Source organism: Camelus dromedarius, chromosome 9, assembly GCF_036321535.1.
Source record: "Camelus dromedarius isolate mCamDro1 chromosome 9, mCamDro1.pat, whole genome shotgun sequence".
Taxonomy (NCBI): Eukaryota; Metazoa; Chordata; class Mammalia; order Artiodactyla; family Camelidae; genus Camelus; species Camelus dromedarius.
The window spans coordinates 75,293,504-75,321,348 of record NC_087444.1 but is presented as its reverse complement, the minus strand read 5'-3'; the positions used below and the strand labels follow the sequence as shown (position 1 = coordinate 75,321,348).

General features: G+C 46.5%; 1 protein-coding gene and 1 long non-coding RNA gene across 5 annotated transcripts; one reads left to right on the top strand and one right to left on the bottom strand.

Annotated features, from left to right (window-relative positions):
• Positions 1–6,957: 6,957 nt before the first annotated feature.
• Positions 6,958–27,821, bottom strand: LOC116154657 (uncharacterized). 4 transcript variants are annotated; one of them, XR_010382451.1, is made up of 4 exons: positions 23,111–27,821; positions 21,473–21,637; positions 12,831–13,058; positions 6,958–8,469 (listed from the first exon to the last, which is right to left on the bottom strand). It is a non-coding gene; the product is annotated as an uncharacterized LOC116154657 (long non-coding RNA). The 4 variants fall into 4 exon arrangements; XR_010382449.1 differs by lacking the exon at positions 6,958–8,469 and having other exon boundaries at positions 11,579–13,058; XR_004138581.2 differs by lacking the exons at positions 6,958–8,469; positions 12,831–13,058 and having other exon boundaries at positions 20,719–21,637; positions 23,111–23,263; positions 25,687–27,821.
• Positions 9,756–21,594, top strand: CEACAM18 (CEA cell adhesion molecule 18). Its single transcript, XM_031457110.2, is given in 8 exon segments — positions 9,756–9,921; positions 11,909–12,265; positions 13,485–13,754; positions 15,258–15,310; positions 15,313–15,544; positions 17,149–17,284; positions 19,379–19,434; positions 21,566–21,594. Coding segments are annotated over 7 exon segments (1,119 nt in total). The 5' UTR covers positions 9,756–9,869; the 3' UTR covers positions 19,398–19,434; positions 21,566–21,594.
• Positions 27,822–27,845: the final 24 nt, after the last annotated feature.

Here is a 27,845-nt window from a genome sequence, read left to right as displayed (position 1 = left end):
GGGGAAAGTGAAAGGGAGGGAGGGCCCCGGGGAGACCCACGGGAAGCCGGGAGGAGCACGAGACTCGGCCGTTCACAGAAGAGGAACTCGGGAGCCGGAGCTGGTCCCCTCTCTGCACAGAGCGAAGGACACCCCTCGGCCCAGGGACCCTGGAGACCTGCCCGGAGAGGAGCAGGCAAGGAGGAGACCCCTGCCCTGCCCCCCATCTCGGGCGCGTGCCTGCAGCGCCAGAGCCAGGACCAGGCATATGGGCTCTGTCCATCAGGCCTCTGGGCCTTGGCGAGGTCCACCCTCACCAGCGAGGGATTCAGCAGGGGCCTCTGTAGGCCTCCGAGGCATGAGACGGGGGTGGGGGTTGTCTGAGTCCTGCTGCCCTGGTCGGAGAGGGTCACACTGTTGTCCGACCTGTGGTTCTTACCCCTGCCCCTCTCCCAGGGGACATCTGACAGTGTCCAGACACATCTGACTGTCACAGTTTGGGAATTGGGTGAAACTGGCATCTGGTGGGTACAGACCAGGAAATTTCTAAACATGCTGTGCTCCCTGAGCACCCCCCCTCCCCAACAAATCATGTAGCCTGAAGGTCAACACTGCTGGGATGGAGAAAGTCTGCTCCTGTGAATTTGACTATTTTAGAGACTTCATACAAGTGGAGTCATGAGGCATTTGTCTTCTGTGACTGGCTTGCTTCCCCTTAGCGTAATGCCTTACAAGAAATGCTTAAGAGAGGTCTTCCAGTTCAAGTAAAAGGATGGTAAGGAGTAGTATAAGCAGGGAGGGTAGAGCTCAGTGCTAGAGCATGTGCTTAGCACACACAGGGTCCTGGGTTCAATCCCCGGTGCTGCCATTTAGATAAATAAATAAGTAAATAAAATAAAAATAGATATCCTAGTGGAAATAAAAAAGTTATCCTCTTATCTGTCAATTCCTGATAAAGAACAATAAACTTAAAAACATGACAGCACGTGGGAGCATAAAACTCACTGGTAAAGGTAAATACAGAGACAAGTACAGATCACTGTGTCAGGGCCATGGTGGTGTGTACATCACTTTTAATTTTAGTATAAAAGTTAAAAGACAAAAGCATTAAGGATAGTGATGACCACAACAGTTTGTTAATGGACACACAAGCTAAAACGATGTAAACTGTGACACGAAGAACATAAAGTGTTGGGGGCGAAATCGTAGAACTTGTTTATGTGATTAAAGTTCCTTGGTTATCAGTTCACAGCAAATAGACCATTACAACACTGCGCTATTTCACGACCTCGCTTTCTAGAGAACAGATACAGCTCATGCCTGGAGACAGGATTTGAATCTCATCTTCTTGTCCCTAAAGCATCTGTTTTTAACTCTACGCTCCAGATTCCCACCTCCCCCCACCCCCCCGCCGCCCCTGTACACAAATATAACTAACTAGTGAGGGACAAAATGTGGACTGGAGTAAGTACTAACTTGTCCACCAGGGCTCGGACTCCTGTCTTGTATGTCTCTGCGTCCTGAGTCCCCTTTATTTATTTATTTTTCATTCGGGACACAATTAGACCTGGCTTTAGATGTGGCTGGATTCCAGGGTGCCTATGATGGACGGCCTTCTCTCTTTCCTTGCTTTTCTTGTGTTGTTGGTGCTGACTTTGTTCAGCCTGGTTTTTCATTCTCAGATTCACAAAGGTAGGAGCTGCGATGTCCACTTTGCAGATGAAGACACTGAAGCCCACCGAAGTCAAGTAATTTTCCTTCAGAAACTGGACTCTGTGCACCTACTGCCCCCATGACGCCCCCTTGCGGCTGTGCCGCCAGCTCAACGTTCCTTGCAGAACGTTGGTAGGGCGCCCTCTGCTGCTCATCTAGGGAGTTACCGGGATCGCTGCCCCGGGTTTCCACCATCCTCAGTCCATATTTTTCAGTTCCTATTCTTTCACCATCAATTGCTTTTCCTGACTCCTAGCTCCGAACCCATCCCTTCATTCAGAGGCTAATCTATCTCAAGATTTACAGTCTTGGGGGTAGGGTATAGCTCAAGTGGTAGAGTGCTTGTTAAGCACGCTTGAGGTCCTGGGTTCAATCCCCAGCACCTCCTCTAAAAATAAAACTTAGTTACCTCCCCCCATCAAAGTAAAATAATTAAATAATACAGTACTAAATAAAACAAAGCTATTAGAATAAAGATTTTCAGTCTTTCTACATAGGAATGATAAATAGGAAATAGTTATTATTATTGGTTGTTATTAACAATGCTATATTAATATTGGTTTATTGTTTTCCCATTCCACTTCCTTCTTCTCTGGAAGCTGGTAGGCGTTCCTGCCTCTTACCCTGTCTACCCAGTTCTTACCGCACCCCTATGAAGATGGAGACCAAATCAAGGTCGCTGCATTTCACAACTCCATGGCTCCCCCTGGTGGTCCGATGCACTTGGTTTGCCCAGGCTGGTCCACGAGGACGCAGGCTGGGGGTTATCATGGCTCCACTTCGTTTACATTTCCGCAAAGATCCCAAGTTAATATTCCTTGTGATCTCCAGGCCTGATACACCGGTAAGAGTGGAGCCTTATTAACGTCCATGCTGCACCCGGCAGAACGTTGCCCTAGGAGGGGTTGTCATATTTTTCTCTTCTAATAAGAAAGTACAAAGCTGGACTCCAGAAAGAGATTCGGGGCTCCCTAAGACGGCTCCGCCGGCTGCTCCTTGCTCCCAGGGGAGCCCCGGGGCGGGCTAAGGAAAGCTGCATCCGGTATTAACATGTCTTTCTGGAGGGAACCAATTCCCCAACATCTGTCAGACTTCTCCAATTTGGGGTGTTCAGTGGCTGATAACAGAGGAAGCCTCGCACTCCTGACTAAGGTCCAGTCAAGGTGTTCCACGTTATGGGGAATCCAGGGTGGAAGGGGTCAGGTCCAGCCCTGGGATCTGCTTAAAGGCAGGAGAGGATGTGTTCCAACCTCTGGAGGGCATTAAACGCTCAGGTTCATGCCACCAACCGGAACTAGGCTCTGAACGAAACCAGTTCTTACTATCTATCCATTTCAGTCCTGACTCACCAGACCAGTCATCGCTGGCCACGTATGGTCCGGGTAAAAGAGAGGGACACTCTTCTGCACTAACTTGGCACAAAGCTCTGTGTGAGGGGGATGCTCCGTGCTGGGTGATGCTAAGCAGATCCAATCAGATGCTCTCTGTGGCAGAGGCTGCTGGTCTCCCCCAGTTATTCCCCCCTTCCCCTTAGTGAAAACAATCCTCCATCACCGCCACAGACACCCATTCCTCTCTGCCCTTTGGGTAGATAACATTCAAGATGACCCAGGTGCAGAATTCTGGTAGCACCACAAGGTGTGGGAGTCTGGTGAGACTCACCGTGAATCAAGGTAAGCGTGTTCTGGGGGAGGGTAGAGCCCAGAGGTAGAGCGCGTGCTTAGCATGCCAGAGGTCCTGGGTTCAGTCCCCAGTACCGCCTTTAAAAGATAAATAAATAAACCTAATTACCTTCCCCCACAAAAAAGGTTAAGTGTGTTCTGTCTAAGACTGAGAAAGTGGGGGTGCTAATGACCCTGAGAAACGCCACCCTTTTCGTTCAAACTGGAACTTGCAAGGACATTCTAAGAAACACAAAAGACCAAAGAATCCTATTATAACCCTTCTTATCACATGAATTCCCTGCATTAGCCAACAACTTAGGTGGCAAATGATGACTCAGAAGAAAATGGAAAGAGAGGGCCCCAGAGTTTTTTCCCCTTTCAGTCCTTTCTTATTCATCAGGAAGCTGCAGGAGGAGAAAGTTGCTGGAATGTGCCTGTATCATGAAGTGAAATGAAAAATAAAAACTGTTCAGGTAACAGGGAATCTTATGGACCCACTGTGTCCCCCCCCGCCCCAAACTCATATGTTGCGGGCAGGGCATAGCTCAGCGCTATAGCAAGAGCGTAGCATGTACAAAGTCCTGGGTTCAATCCCCAGTACCTCCGTTTAAAAAAAAAAATTTAAAGAAAAACCACAAACCTTGTATGTTGAAGTCCTAACCCCCAGTTGGGACATTTAGAGACATAATTAAATTAAAATGAGGTCATTAGGGTGGATCTTAACCTAATCTGACTGGTGTCCATCTAAGAAGAGGCGATGAGGGCAAAGACTACCAAGAGGCAAGACCCTGCTAGGACATAGGAAGAAACAAGCCATATACAAGTGGAGGAGAGGCGCCCCAGAAGGAACCAGACACCCTGATCTTGGACTTCTAGGCTCCAGAACTGTGAGGAAGTAAATGTTTAAACCACACAGTCGATGGTACTATATTATGACATCCTGAGAAGACCAACTCAGAGCGTTTTTGTATGAGTGCAGATTCCACTTTCAGAAGATGAAAACGTTTTGGAGAGGGACGGTGGGCATGGTGACACCATGTGAATGTACTCAATGCCCCTGCGCTGAGTAGTACTTAAAAGTGGCTAAAACAGTCAAATTTATGCTAGATGTGTTTCACCATCTCCCAAAAAGCTGAGTGAATGCTGTGCAGTGTTTCCGCTATTCTGTTAAGAGCAAAATACATACCATCTACAAATTAGGAATCGTGCAAAGTGCATGCCTTCCTGTGGGAGTTTAATGTTCTTATATCTGTGTTTATAACTGGCAAAGATGAATGGGGAAATTTAGGCTAATTGTATAAATTTTAATTTTTCTTAGAATGACATTGAACAGCAAATATAAAACACCCTGATGAGTCAAGAGAAAGGCTGCAGAAAAAAAGGAAAAGATTTATATCTTAGTACCTTTAATGACATCTTTCCCCTGATTTTTGAACAAGGGGCCCTGAATTTTCATCTTGCACTGGGCCCCACAAATTATATAGCTGGATTTGCTTTCTCCACAGAAGTGCCCAATTCTATTAAGAAAACACTCCTTGAGTACACTCAACTTCCTTCTCTGGAAAAAAAAATGTGATAATGTAATGGGATAATCCTGTTAGAGCAAGTTTTTCTTTTTTCTTTTCTTAAGTTCAGTAATAGGTATAAAAAGATTTCAAAATATGCATAATTACAGGAATTGACATTTACTGAAACTGTGTACGTGTGAAGCATTGTTCTCAGTCATTTGTGTGTATTAACTCATTTAATTCTCAGAACACCCTAGGGACAGGAGGCATTTAATATCCCCATTTTACAGGTGGAGAAAGTGAGGCTTAGGGGAAGAAGGTTACTTGCCTAAGATTACTTAGCAGATAAGTGGCAGCATTTGGATGGGAACCCTGGCAGTGGGGTCGGAGAGTCCCCTCTATAACCACACTCTCTCCTCAAATGCTTTGCACCATCCAGGAGTTCTGCTTAGTTAGGGGGCAGTCCCCAAGACCACCTTCACTCCTGACGTGAGTTGCAACTCCAGGGGTCCCCAAGACCACCCTCAGTTTTGATAATTCACTGGAAGGATTCACAGAACTCACTAAAAGCTGTTATCTCCATGGTTATAGTTTATTACAGCGAAAAGATACAGATTCACATCAGTTAAGGGAGGATGCATGGGGGAGGGTCCGGTGGATTTCCCAGTGTGGACTTTCCAGTTGTCCTCCCCATGGAGTCGTGGACAGCACTGCCTCTTCCCAGCACTGATGGGTGACAACGTGCCCGCCAGGGAAGCTCCCCTGAGGGTTTTCATTGAGGCTCTGTCACATAGCTACGCTTGACTGCCACATGGCTGACCCCAGACTCCAGCCTCTTCAGAATTAGAGCTGATACCTCGTGACCCAAAGCCTCCATCATAAATTCCATTGCTAGACTATCTGCTGTGGCTCCAGTCCCCAGGTAAACAAAGGCATGTGTCAAGGAAGAGACTCTAATAATGTGTATGTGCAGCTGAACTCTGATAATTCTACCTAATAGAACTGAAGAAGGGAAAAAAATTATTGCTAAGACAGATGTCAGAAAAAAGAAAGGAAAAGAAATTCTAGGGGGGAGGGTAGCGCTCAGTGGTAGAGCACATGCTTAGCAAGCAGGGGGTCCTGGGTTCAATCCTCAGTACCTCCATTAAAAGAACTAAGTAAATCTAATTATCTCGCCTCCAAAACAAAAAACAAACAACCCCCCCCCAAAAAAACCCCAAACAAAATTATTTAAAAAACAGAACAAAAAAAGAAGAAGGAGATTCTAAGGCTCAGAAGTTCCCTCCCAGGAGCTGACGGCAAAGACTAGACCCCTCTTTGGTTAAAGTTAAATTCTTTACTACCCAAGTCTGCCTCTGGGACCCATGTAAAATTCACAAATGGTGTAAGCAGATAAGGTAAAGGGGTCTCCGGAGAAAGAGAACCAGGAATGGGTGTCTTGACATAAGAGAAACCATTTTTGACCTAAGCCATTTTGTGATCTAAGCCCGGCCACAATGCTTGCCCTGGAACAGGGCTCAGTAATTAATGATCTTAAGGGAGCAAAGGAAGGCAGGAACAAAAGACTGTTATCAGGCAAGAGAAGTAACAATAGCAAAGATAACACATCAGTTGTAAAGCCTCCCAGTTCTGTTACAATAGGAAAGATTAGCTGTTTTGTGGAACTGAAACCCCCTCCAGTGCTCAGCCAACCACCAGGTCCACTGCAACCAAAGGGATGACACGCTGATCTCTTCTGGCCCTCATGGCTTCCATCAACTAAAGCTTTGACTCTGCCGACCTATGTCCCAATTCTATGCTGACCTCTCCTCTGCTCAAGCCCCCTCATGAATATGCATAAACCACCTAAGCCCCACCATGAATATGCATGTGCTCTTAGCTTAAAACTTCCCCATTTGGCTGTTGGGGGAGACAACGCTTTGGGAAAGATCTCTGGTGTGCTCTCTTTACTTGCTGCGAGTTATAAATTCCTTCCTTCTCCCAATCTTTGGCTTGGTTGTGACTTTTGGCTCAAATAAAGAAGGATATTTCATGGTATGGTTAAGAAGAAAAACAGAATTCAACCAAGTAGATTTGAAAATTTATTTAGCAGGTCACAAATCAGGCAGCACTCCATCTAGCAAGTAGGAAGGCACTCCGAGGGGTGGTACGAAATGGAAATTTTTTTACTAAGCAGAAGAGGGTGGGGCAAGTTATTAGCAAGAGGAAAACCAGGATTGTTTCAGGCAAAGTCACCTTTCTTCGGGGGAAGGGAAAGGCAGGGGGTCTGATTGTGTGGATTAACTCACTGGTGCCACTCCTGGGAGAGACTGAAACTGCCCTCAGGTTAGTTACTAAGTTTTGGTCTGGTGATGTGGCTCTGCAAAATTGACTCCACTTTGGGCCCGTTATTTCTTTTTAATGGTATGATTCCACTTCGGTAAAAATACAGATACGTGCATGCGTGTATATATAATACATCAAAACTGAAAATATATGTAGGAAAAAGCTGGATATACCTCCAGGTGATCAAATTACTACCGGTGATCTTTAATGGTATTAATTAAATTATAATAAATAATTGTATATTTATTTTCTTTATAAACTATTTTAATTTATCTAGATAATTATACATGTGAAATGTATACATGTGTAAATATTTACATAAATATGTGAATCTTCATCTAATTAAAAGCATTTATTATAAATATTTATATATTTATAAATATGTATTTGGAAGCTATGCATAATAGATTATTTTATTTAAAATTCTTATTAAAATGGTATAGTTCTATCTTCTTTTTGTTTGTTAAGCATTTTCTAAATTTTCTGCAGCCAGTGCATTCCTTTTGCAATTAAAGAAGTAACACTTGTTGCTTGTATGTGGAATCTAAAAACAAAAAGGACACAAATGAACTAATTATTTATAACTTAGATGATTGATCTCTTGAATATGTGTAAGCACATCTGACTGTCCTTTATGGTTGGATTACCGCATTCTGTTGATTCTTATTTTGCGGTTGGCTTTATTCCTTTAACAACTATGTAAGTTTAAAAAGCTAAAGGTCTAAGCTATTCTTAGAAACAGTGAACAGCACATATATGTAAATTTTAAAAATATGAGCAGTATATTGTATGTATGTATTTACATGCAATATATTGTACACGTGCAGTCAAATTGTACCAATTTTACCTAATAAAATGGAAAAATGAAAAAAAAGTAGTACATGTTGTTATAAAGATAAAAGATGAACATATTCCCAAGTACAGTCTGAAAGACCTTGTTGGTTGAACATTTCTGGGATGTGCTCTCTCTCCCCCGCGTCTCTGTGTCTCGCTCAGCCAGCCACCTCCCCTCTCTCTCCGCGCGCCCTGGTCTGTCTGTCTCGGTCTGGTCTCAGTGTGCAGACCCGTCGCAGCTCCGCACAGCTCGGCTCCCCTCCTCCACGCCCTCTGCCAGGAGCGCCTTCCGCTCCTCCCCGCGCTCCCCGCCCCACGCCGCGTGAGCCCTGCTGCTGGACGTGAGGAATCAGATCAACGCCGAGGGAACGGGTCCTGTCAGTGCTGGTTGGCATATCACAGCCTGCCTTGCAGCCGTTCAAAATGGCCGTGCAGCGGGCCAGTCACTGACAAGGAGAAAAGTACAATATGTTGAGGTGGGTAGCTGGGGTTGAGGGGGGAGCATCTGGTAGTAAAAACTGGGATGCCACAATTTGAAAACTGAGCACAACTCTTTACAGTCACCAAGATATGGAAACAACCTAAATGTCCATCAACAAATGACTGGATATATAAATTGTGACACACACACACACACACACACACACACACACACACACACACACACACACTATAGAATACTACTCAGCCATAAAAAAGAATAAAATAATGCCATTTGCAGCAATTTGGTTGGACCTGGAGATCTTCATACAAAGTGAAGTAAGTCAGACAGAGAAAGGCAAATATCATACGATATCACTTATATGTGGAATCTAAAAAAATGACACAAATGAACTTATTTACAAAACAGAAACAGACTTGCAGACATAGAAAACTCACAGTGGTGGAAGGGGTGGGTGGAGAGATAAATTGTGAGTTCGGGATTTGCTGCTACTACTACTACTATATATAAAATAGATAAACAACAAGGTCCTACTGTATAGCCCAGGGAACTACAAGCAATATTTTGTAATAACCTATAATGAAAAAGAATATTAAAAGGAATATATATATGTAACACTGAATCACTATGCTATACACCAGAAATTAACACATACATATACATCTGTATGTACATTTTCATATTCTTTTTCATTGTAGGTTACTATAAGATATTGAATATACTTCCCTGTGCTGGAAGGTATAAAGTTGTTGTTTATCTACATACTTGAATTTTTGAGCTGGAAAATATGTGTAGGCAAGCACATCGTTGGTAAAAGATCACTGCTCATCACAAACAACAGCTATCTCAAGTTAATGATTTTAGTGCTTTTTTTTTATGTACGGGAAGATGCAAGAGCTTAGGGTCACTGAGATTCTTCCTGAGATATGGACCTTGGGGCCGCCTTATCCAAAGCGCACAGTGACTCACTTTTTTTCCTCTGAATTGCTCTCAGGGTGGACTGTTGGTAGGTAATTGCAGTGGGTTGTGACTTAACCCCGTGTATATGGGTGATGAGTGATGCTCTTTGTGCTTTTTTCTGTTCCCAAGTGGTCCAATTCAGTGTTAAGTAAGTTTCGGGATTTCAAAAGTTCCCCATAATGGCCATTGATATTCTCAATTGCCATTGGTCCATGGTCCTTCCTTGTGGGTATAAAGCCTTAAAGACAATGGCAGATTCAGAGGAATGCCTCCCAGACAGCCCCTCCCACTCTGAGGTTCAGAGTCCATCCCTGAGGAAGGATGGGGGAGGAGACAACAGCTCAGGCCTGAGGCAACGCAGCTCTATAAAGCAGCTGTATAAAGGGATCAGGAGGCTGCCCGGTCCCTGGAGAGACCCTTCCACCAGAAGGACCCACACAGCTCATGGACTGTTCCACACCCAGGTGCAGCGTCTGGAGGGAACTGGTCCTTGTGGGTAAGAGATCTGGGCTTGCTGGGAGAGGGGAGGAGGAAGTGAAGGGCCCAGGATGCTCACCAGGACTTTCGTGAGCTCACATCCCTGGGTACACAGACACACAGACACAGACACACACACACACACACACACACACACATACATGTTCATTTTTATGCAGCCGCGGAATGATGAACTGGGACCCCCATGCACACCTCCAAGCAATCACCTCATCTGGGTGCCCATAGGATCTGATGCCCTGCCCCACCTCTCCAGCTGGACCCCTTCCAAATCCCTCACTTTCCCCCAGGACTCTCTGCCTCCCCCTGATATGCATGCCTTTCATGTTTCCCTGATGGCCACGTATAGTGTCCTCAAACAACTCCAGGGTCCACACCTGGAGCCCTGCAGCAGGGGTTCTCAGCTGTCTCCTCCACGGAGTCACGGCTTAGGGGTCACAGAGCATCAGATGCTCACCCATGACTTAGGACATAACAGGTCCCCTCCCCCATTCACATTCACTCCACTGAACTTAGGTGCTAAATCAAAGACACATGCTGACAGTCTTGGGGCCGTTTTATCCACCCACATACTCATGCTGAGCACACTCCTGCTGGGTTCCACCCTGTGTTCAGGGTGCTGGGGACGCAGTGGTCACCGAGGTGGCCAGTGAGCTCACAGTCCAGTGGAACAGGAAGATTTGTCACCAGACTCTGATAACCCAGAGTGATGGGGACTGGGAAGAGGGGGCTGGGGGAGCCCTGAGAGGGTGGCCGACCCAGGCTGGGGAGGAGAAGACACCAAAGCTGAACACTGAAGGATGAGAAGAAGTGAGTCAACAAGGAGGATGGAGATGAGGTGGGGAGGGCAGCGATCAGTGGTCCACAAATGAGGAAGAGCACTGGAGAAAGCCTGAAGTCAGGAGAGTGTGTGGTATGTCCAGAGAGAGCTGTATGTGCCACTGAGACACACAGCATGGATGTTGGGTCTTCTCGTCAATGAATGAATGAATAAGGAAGTACGTGGGGTGATGGGGTGAGGTAGATGTGATCCAAGAAGAGGCTAGATGGGTCCTAAAAACCAGTTCTCTCTAAGGGTGTCTCATATAAAGAAGATGTGGGGTGTGTGTGTGTGTGTATATATATATATGTGTGTGTGTGTGTGTGTGTATACACACACACACAATGGAATACTGCTCAGCCATAAAAAAGAATAAAATGATGCCACTTACAGCAACATGCATGGACCTGGAGATTGTCCTTCTAAGTGAAGCAAGCCAGAAAGAGAAAGACAAATACTATATGCTATCATTATATGTGGACTCAAAAAAATTAAAAAGACACAAATGAACTTACTTACAAAACAGAAACAGACTCACAGACATAGAAAACAAACTTATGGTTAACAGGGAAGAAAGGGAGTGCGGAGAGATAAATTGGGAGTTCGAGATTTGCAGATACTAACTACTGTATATAAAATAGATAAACAACAAGGTTCTACTGTACAGCACAGGGAACTATATTCAATATTTTATAGTAACCTATAATGAAAAAGAATATGAAAACAAATATGTGTATGTATATGTATGACTGAAGCATTGTGCTGTACACCAGAAGTTGACACAACATTGTAAACTGTCTATACTTCAGTTTTAAAAAAACTATCTCATAAGCCATGCTAAGAGTTTGAAATTTACTGTGAGAGTACTGGGGAGCCATGGAAGATACTTGAGCAGGGGGAGAGCAGGGTCACCAGTGGGGCTTTATAAGGATCCACATAACTTTCATGTGAGGATGGATTGGAGGCTGAGTGTCCAGGGAGGAGGTCAAGCTGGAAAAGGATGAGGAAAGAATGGACCAGGGCAGGGGCTGAGGGAGTGGAGAGGAAGGGACAAGCTAGGGAGTCATTCAGGAGCTAGAAACCCTTAGCCTGTTCACCAGTGTCTCTGTGGATCATTGCCTGGGGGTGTAAATCAGTCTGTGTGTCTTTTTCTCTTTGTCTTCCTCAGTCAGTTTGCTGGCCTGTGGGATCCGCCAGTCCTCCAGCCAAATCTACATCATCCCAGACACACTCGTAGGGGTGGAGGGATATCGGAGCTACCTGGTCCTCGGGAACGCCCCTGAGGATGCTCAGGAATATAGCTGGCACCGGGGTGCAAATGACACCGAGGGAAACATGATTATTAGCTACGACAGCACGTCTGATTCCCGGCAGTATGGGCCCATGTACAGTGGCCGGGAAGCCCTGTCTAACGCAGGTAACCTGCTGATCATTCGGGCTCAATTAAATGACACGGGGAACTACACTGTGCGGGTGGATGCCATCAACGGGACCCAGAGAGCAACTGGCTGGCTCAAGATTCAAGGTGAGTGGGCAGGTTGCCCCCTTGTCTGACTGCAAGGGGAGTTGGACCTGGAGGTATGGGCAGTGAGGCCTCTTGGAGCTCAAATTGTCCAGTTTCCCATCCACTTCCAGATGACACTGGGAGCCTTGGCAGATGGTCGTCTAGCTTCTCTCCAGAGATGGAGCACTCACTACCTTCAGGGGTTCCAGTTACACTGTCAGTGTATATGTTATCCACTGCTGCATGGCAAATAGCCTCAAACTTAGCAGCTTAGAACAACGCTCATTTCTGTGAGTCAGAAGTCTAGGCATGGCTTAGCCGATTCCATATGCTGAGACTCACAAAATGTTGACCGGGGCTGTGTTCTCATGTGTGTGACTCTGTCCAGGGAGATTTCACACCATGGCTCTTTGCTTCTTCAAGTTCATCTGAAGCATCTCTCTCTAGTCGGCTAGGAAGGAGTCTTACATAAAAAAAATCTAACGGTAGGAGTGATAGCTCATCACCTTTGCCATATTCCCTAGGCTAAAAGAAAGTCACAAATCCCACTCACATTTGAGGCGAGGCGATTAAACAGGGTGCATACCAAGGAGTGGAGATCGTGGGGCCTTCTTGGAGTTCTGTCTACTCCAGACAGCTCTACAGGGCTACGGCAGGTCGGCATAGATTTTGAAGACTGAAAATACCTTTGTTTACTTCTGTCTCCATATATACCACATGGTCTTTGTCTTCATTCTGTGAGCCTCAGTTTTCTCATCTGTAGAATGGGCATACTGTCTACCATTGTGGTCTGTTGTAAGGTTGGAGGAAGTATCTGTAAAGAGAAAGGGGCTCAGATTATGGGAGGAATTGTTATGGAGAATCCAAAAGCCACCTCTCACTCTGAATTCTACCCACAGCTCCTTGGATGGGGGTGTCCTGGTTTTGGGGTTCAGAAACAACCATTAGGCCACACACCTATGCTAAGAACTCACCATTATTGCAACGGCTGCCACAGAGCTGGCTCAGTGCATAAGTCGATGAGCTCAGGAAAGCGCCCGCATCCTGACTGCCTTCTGCCCACTCCCTACTTCTCTGTCCCTGGCAGCCCCAGGGATGCTCTCCTGCCAAGACCCCAGATCCCATCTTACGATTCTTGGCTTGTCACCAACATAACCTGAAACCTCTCTTTGGAGAAAAGCAGAGCTTTGGGGAGGCAGATCCAAACCCTAATCTCCTCCTTCCTGCTTCATCCACCCAGAGTTAGAAATCCCGGGCATCTCGGTCAACACCAGCTCCGTGGTAGAGGACATGGAATCCGTGGCTGCCGTCTGCGACACCAATGCCACCAACGTCACATGGTATGTGGATTACATACCAGTGTCCAGCAACAGCCGGATGACAGTCTCCCCAGATGGCAAGACCCTCATCATCCAAAGATTCAGCCACTCCGACAAACCACTTCAGTGTGGGATAGAAATCCTCCCAGAGATTATTCAAAGAAGTGAACCCATCTCTTTGACAGTGTTCTGTGAGTGTTCTGGGGTCATGGGAGTGAAGCCAGGGACGGGCTCAGGGTCTTCCAAGGATGTAACAATAAGACAGGCAGACCTGGAGAGGAAGCATGAGCCAGCTGCCCTGGGTTCGAATCCCAGCTACGGCCATTTAACTCTTTGGACCTCAGAACCGTCCTCACTGCTCAGAACCGGCCTCCACTCAATTTCTAATAGAGGCCCGAGTCCCTGCTTCTCAGATTAGAAGTACTATGAGTTTGTTGCCATCAGGCTTTTGTGTAAAGAAGGGACTGCTTACAACCAACTGTTTCTTTTTTCTTTTTTTGGGGTGGGGTCATTAAGTTTATTTATTTACTTTTACTATTTTATTTCTTTTTTAATGGCGGTACTGGGGATTGAACCCAGGACTTCGTGTATGCTAAGCATGCTCTCTACCACTGAGCTCGACCCTCCCCTCCTCACAACCAGTTGTTTCTTCAATTCCATTTCTTCGGTTTCAAAACCTTTCTTTCCCTGAGCTTTCCAATTCAGCTCATTGATTATTTTATGCTGTTCTTCTAGATACAGTAAAATGACCTTCACGTTTGCTTTTCCTGGGATGGAACTGACTATACTCCCTTAGACAGTTCGCTTTAAAAGCTCAGTTATGTGTTTCATACATTCTCTGTTACTTCTAACCATGCTGCTGCCCACCAAGGCAAGTTGGCATCCCAACAAGACTTGCTCAAATTCTTAAACGGGTCTTGTAAATCAAAGACATTGAACTTAGAGATGCTATAAAACTCGGAATCTTTGAAACATTCCAGGACTGTTCACATTTATCCAACTCTTATATCACCTTCGACTGGGAAAAATCACCAGTCTAGGATTGTTTTCACATTTAAATCAGGAACCACTCTTGCAGAAGCTCAGGTGTCCTAACACATGGGCTGTGGTCACAGTTCCAGAGAAACCTGTCCCAGAGCAGACAATTTCTGACCATCATCCTCTGCTTATAGTCAGAGGTTTGGAATCAAGACCCAGGACCCAGGGGCTGCAGCTGTTTAGCGAAGTTCCTCCCAGGTCATAGCGGTACTTGCTTAGTCCTTAGTCGACCGGGGACCGCTGATTCCCTAATCCTCTCCTCGAAGCCTCGTTTTTCTCATCTATGAAATGGATCCAGGGTGGACTTGGTTGCATTGCTTGTGTGGGGATTAAGTGAGTGGGTGAATGTGTATCGTGTTTAAAACAGTGTCTGGCATGCAGGGACCTGCTGCTTGCTTCAGAGACACCTATTTTATTATGGCACCAAGGGCACCCATGGGGCTGGCCCACAGTGAGTGCAGGTGACAGAAGCCACTACTATTATTGTCATTGTTGTTGGCCCAGCTGCCTTGCCTGGGGTGGGTCTGGGGGTCTGACTGGGGTGCAGAGTGGGGTCACCTCCTGGCTCCGGGAGGACTGCATGTGGATTGAGGGAAGGAGACGGGACCCGGAGCGGTCAGAGGCACAGCTCCGGGTCTCCTGCGCTGTCTCTGCAGTTGGACCCTACTATGTGCTGTTGTGGACCAATCCGAATGACTTCAATGGCGTCCCAATGGCGTCCTGTCCGCTGAGATCGGCTCCCAGGTGGAGATGGAGTGTGTCTCCTACTCCAGACCGGAATCCAAGTACCGCTGGATGCACAATGGCTCCCTCCTGAGCTTCTCAGAGAAAAACATCACCCTCCTGAATCTGACCTGGGACCAGATGGGCAGATACAGATGCATCGGGGAGAACCCCGTCACCCAGCTGACCTTTTACCAGGAAGTCCAGGTGCAGGCGCCCTGTGAGTGCAGCCGCTGCCCCGCTGGGGTTCACGCTGCCCAGTCTCCCCGCCTCCATGCCTCTGCTGGGCGGTGCCTGTCCTCAGGACTGCCGTCTCCACCCTGTAGTGCCGTGCTCACCGTGGTTGGGCAAGATCCCCCCACCCGCCGACGTTTGAGTCCAAACTGCCTCCTTGAGAGAGAGGGATATAGCTCAGTCACAGCCTGCATGGCGTCCTGAGTTCAATCCCCAGGACCTCGATTTGAAAGGAAGGAAGAAAGGAAAGAAGGAAGGAAGGCAGGAAGGAAGGCAGGCAGGAAGGAAGGAAGGAAGGAAGGAGGAAAGGGAGAAACTGCCTCCTTTATGAAGCCCCCAAAGTCCTCAGATCAGTCAGGGTGGGTTCCAGGGAGATGAGGTCGGCCAGCATTTGCTGAGCACTGACTTGTGCCTGGAGCCGCCGTTCTCATCTGTATGACACTCCAAGTCTCCCTACAGAGTAAGTGACTGTTATTAGCATCACCTCCAGTTTACAGGTGAGCAAATCAAGCTGCAAGGAATTCGAGGGCTTTATTCAATGTTCCAGTTCTAACTGGCATTGGAGGCAGGACTCAAACCCTGGCAGTCTGACCTCACAGCCTGTGCCCTCAACGGATCTGTTTGGCTGCTTTGAGGTGAGGACGTGGAGAGATGCCAGCAGAGGTGGTGCAGGGGAAGCAGAGGTCTGTTGGTGGATGTGGCCTCAGAAACTGGGCTTGGGAAGGGATCTGTAAATGGGGCAAGCACCTTTGCAGCAAGCTCTGGTCCCATCATCAGCACCAAGGAGAGAGGCTGACACACTCAGGGAGAGAGCAGGCATGCAGAGCAGGGCTCTGGAACTCGATGACCTGAGTTCAAATCCCAGCTCTGCTGCTGCCGTGCACGATGCAGAGACAAGCAGCATCACCTCCCTGAGCCCCAGGTGCCCCCTCTGCAGTGCTGAGATAGTAAGGATCCTACACAACGGAGCTGCTGCAAGGACATCAGACAGGGTACCAGAGCCATCAGCCTGGCTCGCAGAGAAAGCCACACGCAGATACTGAGTGAGGGGTGGAGACAGCTATTTCAGCCACTCCACACTGCTGACCAACGATGCACCAGACACGGTGTTTTGTGGGACCGCCCAATTCACACCTGTCGACCCTCCCTGGACTATAAAACTTCAAGACTGACAGAGACTGGGCAAGCTCTTTGATAACCATTTGTCCCCAGGACATAAGATGGTGCCTGGCACATAGCTGGTGCTCAGTGAATGAGTATCTGTGGGAGGAGTTAATGACCTTGTGTAACCGCACCCCCTACCCTGTCGCTCTCTCTCCACTTACATCACTTCGTGCTTTTCTGGAGCGTGTACTGCTGCCTGCCCTGATATTAGACACCTCTTTGCTTAAATGTCAGCTGTCCACTTCCTAGCTGGAATATCAGCCCTGTCAGAGCCGGAAGTTTGTTTTGTTCACTGCTGAGTCCTGAATAGCTGGAACAGTGCTTTGCACACAGCAGATGCTGATAAATCTTCCAAGAACAGATGTGTGGACGAATGAATGGATGAGTGAATGGTGGTCCTGACCTCCATGTATCCTCTCCTTCTAGGGCGCAGGACCATTGTTACCAAAACTTTCACCATCTCAGGAACCTGGGTGGTGCTTCTCATCTTGATGACAGTCCTGGGAGGTGGCTTCTTCTGTATCATCCTGATCCATACCCTGATCAAACATTACTCCACCAGGTACGGGTCACCCTGGTCCCAGGGTGGGATGGTGGCTGGGGACTAGGACTCAAGAGCCAGCACATCCTTGAGAGGGGGAACCAGAGGGGGAAGGGACAAGCCAGGCACTGGGTTGTCAGGGATCATCTGGGCAAACAAATAGGTCTTGAGGACCAGATGCTTATAGCAGAGAGTAGGGGGTCTGGAGTCAGTCATGTCTCTAAATACCAGAGGGGTTTCATGCAGTGGCTTCTCTTAAGCCCTGTTGCTTTCTGTTTACAGTGTAGATACTGAAGGTCCACGTAGAAGGGCAGGTGTGTGAACGACAGGGGTGTGTGTCAAGCATCCAGCATGTGTTTTGTACATGGTACTCACTAGTTACCAAGAGAAGTTGGGGAAACAGGTAACAGAGGTCAGTATGCAGGGGAAAGAGATTGGGTGGAGTCATGATTAAAATCTGGGTTCAAATCCCAGATCTGCCTCCAGCTGGATGGGTAATCTTGAGCAGCTCATTCCTCCTCTCAGATCCTCCCAGCCCCACGTGGAGGGTGTGGAGAGTAGTACCTGCCCTGGAGGGTGATGTGGGGGTTGGACACACCGCATGGACGGTGAAGGGCTTAGCGGTGTTATCAGCACAGAGCAGACCCGAGGGTTTCAGCCTGAGCACTGTCAACACCTGGGGTCTGATCATTATTTCAGTGGTGGGGGGTAAGGCTGTCCTGTGCACTGTAGGACGAGTGGTCTTTATGCACTGGATGCCTGTAGCAACAGCCACCATCACCCTCAGTTCAGACAACCAAGAATGACTCAAAGCATTACAAAGGTCCCATGGGGGCCAAAATTGCACTGGCTGAGAACCACCAGAGCAGATGTTAAGAATAGCAGTGTGATGGAGATGATGATGATGGAAATTATCAGAACAATGGTGACAGAGAGGATGGGGAATTAATAAGAACAGTGATGACAGTCATGGTGGTGGTAACAGTGATGAGGGTTGTCATGGGGGTGGTTGTGACAATGGTGATACTGGTGGTGGTGATACTGATTGTGGTGATGATGGTGAAGATTTTAGAAGATACATTCTTTTCATTTTTTTAGTATTTAGATATCAAGCCTATTTGTGATCATTGCAAGGTCTCTATATCAAGAAGCTTACAGTATTGACCATCAATGTGACAATAGCAAGTTGGCCCTTCTGTGCCTTAGTTTGCCATCTGTAAAATGGGAGTACTTCTGGTACCAATGTCACAGGGATATCCGCTATGGGGGTAAAGTCACGTATTACTGATGAAGAACTTAGAACAAGGCTTTGGCACATCGTAAGCACTGAATAGACCCATCCACAGTCATGATCATTATCATTATTGGATGTACTATTCCAAACCGGTTGTGATAAATTCCAGGGAGTGAGAGTATTTCAGGGAGGTCTGGGTCCCCTCTTCTTCCACATCCTGGAAGAAGCCCCCTAGCCAGGCATAACCCCCTCTCCCCAGCCAGGTGTCAACCTGACATCTCTACTCTTCCACTCCCCTTAGAGCTGTCATGTTCTCTGCAGTCTGAGGTCTCCCGTCTGGCATGAGAGCAGGGGGCTGGGAGTCAGAGGCCAGGTCTAGAATACTGGCTTCTGTCGCTGTCTTGCTATGTGACTTTGGGCGAGTGACATCACCTCTCTGAACTCCTGTTTCTTCATCCATAAAGTGGGGTTAACGTATCTACCTTGTGTAACTGTTGGGAGGGGTTAAGATAATTTCTGTAAATCATCTAGCAGAGTGCCTGGCATACAACAGGTGTGAAATTCGTTATCATCATCACCATTCTCAGAAATCAGGCCGGGCAGTGCCAATTCCTTTCCCAGGTACATCCATCCTCCTTTCCATCCCCGAGCCCCTGCCCCGTGGTATCTTTCTGCAGGGACCTGAAGTCGTCAGAAATATTAAAAGTGTGGGGAATGCTGGGGACTCTTGGCATAAAGGCTATGCCCCCCGATTCATCAGATCCCTTAGAAGGGTGGGGTCTTGGAAAGAAGCTGATCCCTCATCTACCCAGGACTCTCCTGTGTTCTGGCAGTTTCTTACGGAACCCAGATCTGACTTCTTCCTTAATTTCTCCCCATAGGTCACATTGGGGTACATGACCTCAGACCTGGAGGACAAGACCAGATGGGAAAAGAGGTGAGAGACCCCATAGGGGCGGGCTAGGCTGGAAAGTGGAAAGGGCTCAGGGACAGGTTAGAGGGGACGGTCAAGAGTGGGAACCAGCCCAGTCACGTGGGGATTGTTCATTTTCATGGCAGTTAAACTGGAAGGATGGGGAGGAAGGGAGGGAGGAAAGAAGGAAAGAAGGGAGGAAAGAAGGAAGGAAGGGAGGAAGGGAGGGAGGGAGGGAGAGGGGAAGAAAGAGAGACCCTTTCCTGGCTGAATGTGGGACGTGTGAATGGCCGGCCTGCCCCTGTGGACATCACTACTCTTAGGAACTGTTTGACTATGAATGTACACAAAGCAGTCAGGTCAGTGCCTGGATACAAGGCAATCCCAGGGGCCACTGGTTAAGACCCCTTCTGGTACAGGGGCCACGGACCCGTGTTCAACCTGGTCCCTCCACTTGCTGGCCTCTGAGGCTTTGAGCAGCTCACTGTGGCCTCCTGACCCAGGATAATTCTGATTCTCTCAAGACTCACAGTGAGGACTGGATGAGACAGAATACATGAGGATTTGATGCCCAGCAGGTGCTAAGCGAATGTATTAGTTTCCTAGGGCTGCTGTGACAAATTACCACAAACTGGGTGCCTTAAAATAGCAGAAATGTACACTCTCGCAGCTGCAGAGGCCGGAAGACCAAAATCAAGGTGTTCAATCAGGGCTACACATCCTTGCAAGGTTCTAGGGCGGATCCTTCCCTGCCTCTTGCAGCTTCTGGCCATCGCCGGCAATCCTCGGCATTTCTTGACTTGTGGCAACGTTAACTCTAATCTCTGCCTCCTTCGTCCCATGCCCTTCCTCCCTACGTGTGTCCAAACTTCCCTGTTTGTATAAGGACAGTCACTGGATTTCGCACTCCCCTACCAAGTCCAGCCGGACCGCATACTAACTTGATCACATCTGCAAAGATCCTATCTCCAAATGAAATCATATTCACAGCTATCAGGGGTGAGGACTTGAATGTATCTTTTTTGTATCAGTTCAACCCACAATGGCAGGTATTCACGCCAGGGCTACTGGACCCCTTGATGTTTTCCATTGTCCATGCCCAGTCTCTACCTTCCTCCTGAGATCCAGACCATCTTCCCATCTATCTGCCTGCTGGACGCTGGTCTCCCTGGCAGCTGGGGGTGGGGTGGGGTCTCCAGACACCCTTGAGCTGCCAACATGTGACTTTAACCTCATTGTCCGCATCTCAGCCCTGCCTCCCAACACCTGAGAGAAATGAAAGTACACCTCAACACAGCCTTGTACAAGTATGTGCACAGCAGCTTTATTCACAATCGCAGAAAGCTGGAAACAAACCCAATTCACATCAACAGATTAATGGGTAAACCAACTGTGATACACTGGAATCCTACTCAGCAACAAAAAGGAACATAATACTGATAAAATAACACGGATGAACCTCAAAATATGGCTGCTGAGTGGAAAAAAAAAAAAAGACACTACAGTGCATACTGCATTTTAATTATATAAATCATTATATAGTTTATAATTTATAAAATTTATTTTATAAATTACAATTATATAACAAATCATACTATTAACATTAATCATAGTGTTGGCATATTAATATATAGCATCATTTTATGTTATATACATTAATTAATATTAGTTTATATTATATAATGTAGTATTAATAATACAAATATATTTATAGATTATAATTAATATAACCTATTTCAGTTATATGATTCTACTAATTTATGTAATTCTAATTATATAAAGTTCAAGGACATTGAAAACTAATCTCTGGTGACAGAAATCACAGAATAGCGGCTGTTGGGTTGCAGACTGTCTGGGACGGGGCACCCAGATCTTTCTGGGGCTGACGGAAAACCTGTACATCCCTGATTGGGACGTTGATCATACAGGTGTGCACATTTGGCAAAACTCATGGTATTGTACCCAAAGAACTGTGTATTTCATTTTTGGTAAATTTTGCCTCAATATTAAAAAGATGTTTTGAAAATCTGGAGGAAAACAAAGAAATAAACGAACAACTTACCCAAAGGAAGTGGGCTGGGGTCCTCTAGCCTTCATCTCCTCATCTGCATCTGTCTTGTCCCTGAGTCTGGGTCATTTCCCCCCCCTTCTATAGGAAAAATAAAAAGTCTTCAAGTGATGCTATTTCCTGCAAACATGTGGCCAAGGTGTCTGCTGGTTACTTGACCTGGTGGTGGATGAAAGAAGAGATCCTCAGAATCGGGCGAGGGGTTCAATCCCAGCCCTGCCCTGAGCAGCTGAGTGACCCTGAAGCAGCCGAATAACCTCTCTGTGCCTGTTTCCCCAACTACATGATGAAATGACACTCTGTGTTTCACAGGCTCTGTCAGAGCACCTGGCAAAGTCCGGCACACATGCCAGGTGCTTGGCAAATGGCCCAGGAGGCCACGCCTGTGTCTGATTGTTTCTTAGAAGAAAGCTACTGTCAGACTCCAACGCCCAGTTCAGACCCAGCAAGGGCACCGAAGACCTTCCACACCCCAGCTGCAATCCCCAGTCTGATTCAGAAGTGAAAACCGCCTGCTGGAATTAATCCCTGGTCTGAACTGCGGGGATGCAGGGGTGGCGGTGGTGGTGGGGGGCAGTTAGAATTTCCCTCTTCAAACCCAGAAGGCGTCCTGGGCAGGGCTGGACAGTGGCCAAGCCCTGTTATTTGAACGAGGATCTTTTTCCTGAGGGACTGCACATGCCACAAGGGAGATTTTACTTCACCAAGAACACCCTGTGTGGATGTCAGCGGCCCTCCCCAAGAAATGTGTGAGTTCCTGTTCCTCCCCACCCTCTCCGGCATTTGGTGTGCTCAGGCTTTTAAACTTCAGCCGCTGTAGCAGATGTGACAGGGTACCCATTGTGATTTTCATTGTCATTTCCTTGGCACCCAACAATACTGAGGACCTTTCCATGTACTTATCAGCCATTTGGATCTCTTCTCTTACAAAATGTATGATCCAGTCTTTTATTCCCCCATTTTAAGAATCAGGGTTGTTGAGGGGGGAGGGTATAGCTCAGTGCTAGAGCATATGCTTAGCATGCACAAGGGCCTGGGTTCAATTCCCAGTACCTCCAATAATACATAAATAAACCTGATTACCTTCCCCCACAAAAAAAAAAAATTTTTTTTTAAGTTAGGTTGTCATTGGTGTTAAGAAACAAAATTCAATCAAGTAAATCTGAAGATCTAATTGGCTTTATTAAACAATTCATGAATCAGGCAGCATCCTATTTAATAAGCAGAAAGGCGCTCCAATGAGCTGTACAGAACGGAAGGCTCTTAGAGGCAGAGGCGGAGGCGGGGGCGGGGGCGGTGGGCGGGGCAGGGACAAGGAAAGAACAAATTACCTCATCTTTCTTTAGGCGACAGAAAAGGTCTATATGGGATATTATCTTACTAGTGCTGACCAGGAAATTCCAGGTAGGCTGGTTAAAGGTCACATTCCTGGATCTTTCCTAATTGCCGCAATTAGGTTAGGTATTAAGTCTTGGTTTGCTGACGGGAAGCTTAGCCCATGTGGCTCCATTTGGGCCCTGTTACTTCATTAACTAGTAAGAATTCTTTTATATATTTAAGTTCAACTTCCCTTTCAGGGATATCTATCTATCTATCTATGTAGATATAATTTTCTCTTCGTTTATGGCTTACCTTTCATCTTCTTAGCTCTGTCTTTGATGAACAGAAGTTTCTAATGAAGTCTAATACATATATAAATGTATAATTTGCTTAGTATTTTGGATGTCCTTTAAGAAATCTTTGCATAGCCGCAAACATTCTTCTAAGTTTTCTTCTAGAGCAATGCTGTCCAAAAGAAATACAGTGCAAGCCACATGAGTAATTTAGAAAGTTTTAGTAGCCGCCATAAAAAAAATAAGATACTCGCAGACAAAGTAAACAGTCTTACGGTCACTGGGGGAAAGGGGGTGGGAAGGGATAAATTTGGGAGTTTGAAAGTTGCAAATGTTAGCCACTACATATAAAGATAGATTAAAAAACAAATTTCTTCTGTATGGCACAGGGAACTATATTTAATATCTGGTAATAACCTTCAATGAAAAAGAATATGAAGATGAATATACATATGTATATGCAGGACTGGGACACTGTGCTGTACAACAGAAATTGACACATTGCAACTGACTGTACTTCAACAATAAAAAAATTTTAAAAAAAAGCTGATGAAACCTAAGCTTAGGGCTCCTGGTTTACGAGGTCTCCTCCAATGTCCTGGCACCACATTCACACAGTTTTGTCTAATCTACAATATAAGATTCTTTTAAAAATGGGACAGAGTTTGATTTCTACGAGTCTGACTGAAAGGATGCAAATTACTCAACCGCTCAAAACCCTCCAAAGGCTTTCACTCACACTCTAAATACAATAAATAAATGAAAAATGTGATGTTCACATAAGAGCATGAAGGCAGAACAGGAATGAGAAGTGGAAAGGGGAGGGAAGGGCATTTGAGGAGGGAGGAACATCTCATGCAAAAACCCAGAGGCACAAATGACCTTGTCATGTTTGAGGCTAATGAAAAGTCCAGGGGGGACAGGCTGAAAAAGGGAAGTGGGGGGAGTGGTAGAAAAAGAGTTGGAGAGCAGCACTGAGGTTAGGGTGAGTACAAAATAAAAGGGGTACTCAAAACCTCAGTAATGGAGATAAATAATATTTTAATGCCAGGTTTTAGTAAAAAAATATTTTAAAATTTTATATATTATTTATTTTTATTTGTAATTTTTTTCGGGGGACATAATTAGATTTTGTATTACTTATTTACTTATTTATTTTTTAATGGAGGTACAGGGGACTGAACCCAAGACCTCATGCATGCTAAGCATGCGATCTACCACTGAGCTATACTCTCCCCTTCCCCAGCTTTTAAAAATCACAATGAATGCAAAAAATAATCTGTGGAGAACACAGTATCAAAAATTTAAATAAATGTGGGATTTGTAAGAGTGTCCTTCTGAACCAATTGGAGCCTGAGGCAGAGGGAAAAAATGTATGCCCCTTTCACTGTGTTTTTTAAGGTATTTTTAATGGTCAGTTTTCCCCCAGGACATTAAAATAACTGAAATATTATTGCACACTTGAAAAGTGGTGTGTATCGTAACATTAGTTTACATTGATTTTATTTATACCCAAGCCAGAACTGATTCTAATTGTGCTTTCCTAGAAGCAAATGCAGGAAGAATATTTTCAAAATCTACCCTGCTTCTCAGATTTTTAACTGAGAACACTGCCCTGATTGACAATTTCTCTTTACTAAGTCACGATCTTAAAATAATTTTTTACTAACTTCAGTTTACTGATTCTGTCGTTATTTAGATTTTTTGACAGTCTGCTCATCAGGTATTTTTGCCATTAATTTGCACTTTTAAAACATTATTTATCTCAGTTACTGAGATTTTTGGCACCCTCTTAAATTTTGCCTCTGAGGTGGGTGCCTTACTAATCTCACCCTAATCCCAGCCCTTCTGGAGAAGCAGGCTTTTGAGAGGTCAGAACATGTAAGGCTGCAGGCTGAGTTTGGGGTTTATCCTCTTGGTAAGGGATGGACAGACTACAGACCAGCCCCACCCATGTGTCAAATCTGGCCCACTGCCTGTGTTTTTAAATAGTTTTATTGGAACACAGTCATGCCCATTCATTTACATGTGGTCTGGGGCTGCCTTTATGCTATAAAGGCAGAGTCGTGTGGCTACAACAGAGATTGTATGTCCTGAAAAGACAAAAATCTTGACTATCTGCCCCTTTATTTAAAAAGTTTGCCACCCTCTGCTCTAGACAAAGGGGCAAACAAATGTTTAAATGCAGAAGGACTGGACAGTGATGGCTTTTAGATGATTGTCCCCATGTAGGTCAAGGGAAGTGAAGGTAGGAAGATGAGGGGGTCCAGGAAGCCTTGGAAATGATAAGGGTTGAGAAGGGTTGGGGGGGCTGATGCTAGCTGTTCTTAGGAAAAAGTGAACAAGATGTGGTGACTTTTTGGAGGCAGCAGGAGAAAGGGAGGATGGGGGAAGCTGACTCCTCAGAGACTGGCCTGAAAGAAAGAGGCGGGGGGCTGTTAGCAAGATGGGGAATCCAGGGAGAGATGCCAGCTTGTGGGGAGGAGGAGGAGATGAGGAGAGCAACCCTGGCCATGCTGAGCAGAGCAATCTAGGAGGCCATCCTGGGGAGGTGTCCAGGCAGAATGCTGGATGGCGAGATACCAGGTCACTCACCTGAGAGACTGACCATGTGACAGTGTCTGCACCTCCACACCCGTGTCTCCCATGCCTGCTGCTGGCCTTGCTACTTTCTTCCTGTGGGACCTCACTCTGAGTGAAGTGGACAGAGAGCTCAGGGTGCAGTGGGCAGATGGACCCTCCTCCTCTGTTTTCTCTCTTAAGGGGCTGGAAGGATGCCTGAGGTGGGAGAGGGGTGGTCCCCCTTTGGAGACCCCAATGTTGAGAATTTAGGCTCCACCCTCTAGCCTTCCCCCAACCCCTGCCTAGGACAGAGGGACCAGAGGTTATTTTTACCTTAAAGCTCAGTGGCCTAAAACAAAAACCAAAACAAACAAAAAAACCCCACATTTATCATCTCAACAGTTTCATTGGGGCTGGAATTGGAGTGCAGCTTAGTTGGGTTATATGGCTTAGGGTCTCTTATAGGCTGTAATCATGATGCCAGTTGATTTAAAGTTCCTCATTGGTTGTCCAATGAAAGCCAGCCCCAGGTCTTCTCAAGGTAAGCAGCTCACAATGTGACATCTGGGCTTCATGAAGTGAGAAAGAGAGTGAGAGAAAGAACAGAGAAAGAGTCACAGTCTTTTGTAAGATAATCTTGGTAGTAATATTTACCACCTTGATTGTATTCTGTTCATTAGAAGAAAGCCATTGGGTCTAGCCTGCACACAAGGCATGAATACCAGGAGGTGGGGGTCATTGGGGACCACCTTACAAGGCTGCCTACAAGAGCCCGGAACAAGCAATAACCATCTATTGAGCAGGTACTATCTGCCAGGCACTGTTCTAAACGCTTTGTAGGTGTTGTTAATTCAATTTGACTTCATATAAACGCTAAGAGGCAAGTTCTGCTATTATCATCCCCATTTTACAGATGAACAAACTGAGACAGTGCACGTAAAGAACAGCACGGTGCCTAGTAATCTCTGGTTGATTTTTTTTTCCTGATGCCTTGACTGGCAGTAGTTGAGACTCAGCTTCCAGAGTTCCTAACATCCATATCAAGCTTTATCACCGTATTAACTGTGTTTCTCTCCCTCTTCCCACACCAGGCAGGGGACTCAGAGGACCACGACCTCACTTGTGTCACTAGTATCTAGCACAGGGCCAACCTGGCACAAGAAGACCTCAGGAAATGATCATTCCACAAAGGAACCAATAAGCCAGTGACAACCATCACTGGCTCGTGATGACCCTTGATGGTGACTTCATGGAGGCCATCTCATCTTAAATTAGGCATCATGGCTCCCCTGTCATGAAGAAAACATAGCCTCCACAGAGTCTGTCTTGTCCTTCTTGTCATCACTCACTAAGGTCCACACCCCTTGGGCTGTGCACCTCTCAGTCTCGGGATCCCTGAGGCTCTGGTCCCTTCATTGTGAGGAATTTTGAGCCCCGGTTTTGGGGGGAATCTGGGTTTGGGGACCCTGACTCTCAGTTTCTTAGCCCCCAGGATCTCCGGTCTCCTGCGTCTCAGAGATCTGAGTCTTGTGACTCCCTTGGCCTCTAAATTTCAGTTTCAGGAGTCTCCGAGGTCCTTGGTCTTTGGTAGAGGGATGAAGTCTCTAGGTTCCCGGGCTTTGGTGGGGGAGACCTGTCTCTGGAGTCCTGGTTCTCTTGGCTGCTGGAAGTGTCAGGGGTCTGGATCTCTGGGTTTCTGGAACTCGGAGTCTCCACGACCCTGGGCCTAGGCACTAGTGGGTTTCAGGGACCTGAGCCTTTGGAACCCCCCGGTCTCAGAAGTTGGAGCCTCTAGGGCTGAGGCAAGCGCAGAGATCTCAGCTCAAACACTGCTCCCTTTCTCCATTCGACACGCTCGCGCGCACCATTACTACCCATTCAATGTACGCGTAGATCCACTGCAAATACCGCTTTCCTCAGTTTCTGCCCCGCGCATGCGCTGTCCCCTCCTTTTACACCCGCGACCAAGCCCCGCACTCCCAACTTCAATTCCTACCCGCAACCCCATCTCAAAGGATAAAAATAATATGCTCTACAATGCCTCTAAAAGCCTATAACAATCCCATAAAAGCAGATAATCCGAATGCAGCCACTTAGCCTTTCAAGCGTCCTGTACAGTGACAGCTCGTTGCCTCCAAGGACACGCAGCATAGCGCCATCCCAGGCCCGTGCGCAGGCGCAGAAAGGAAACA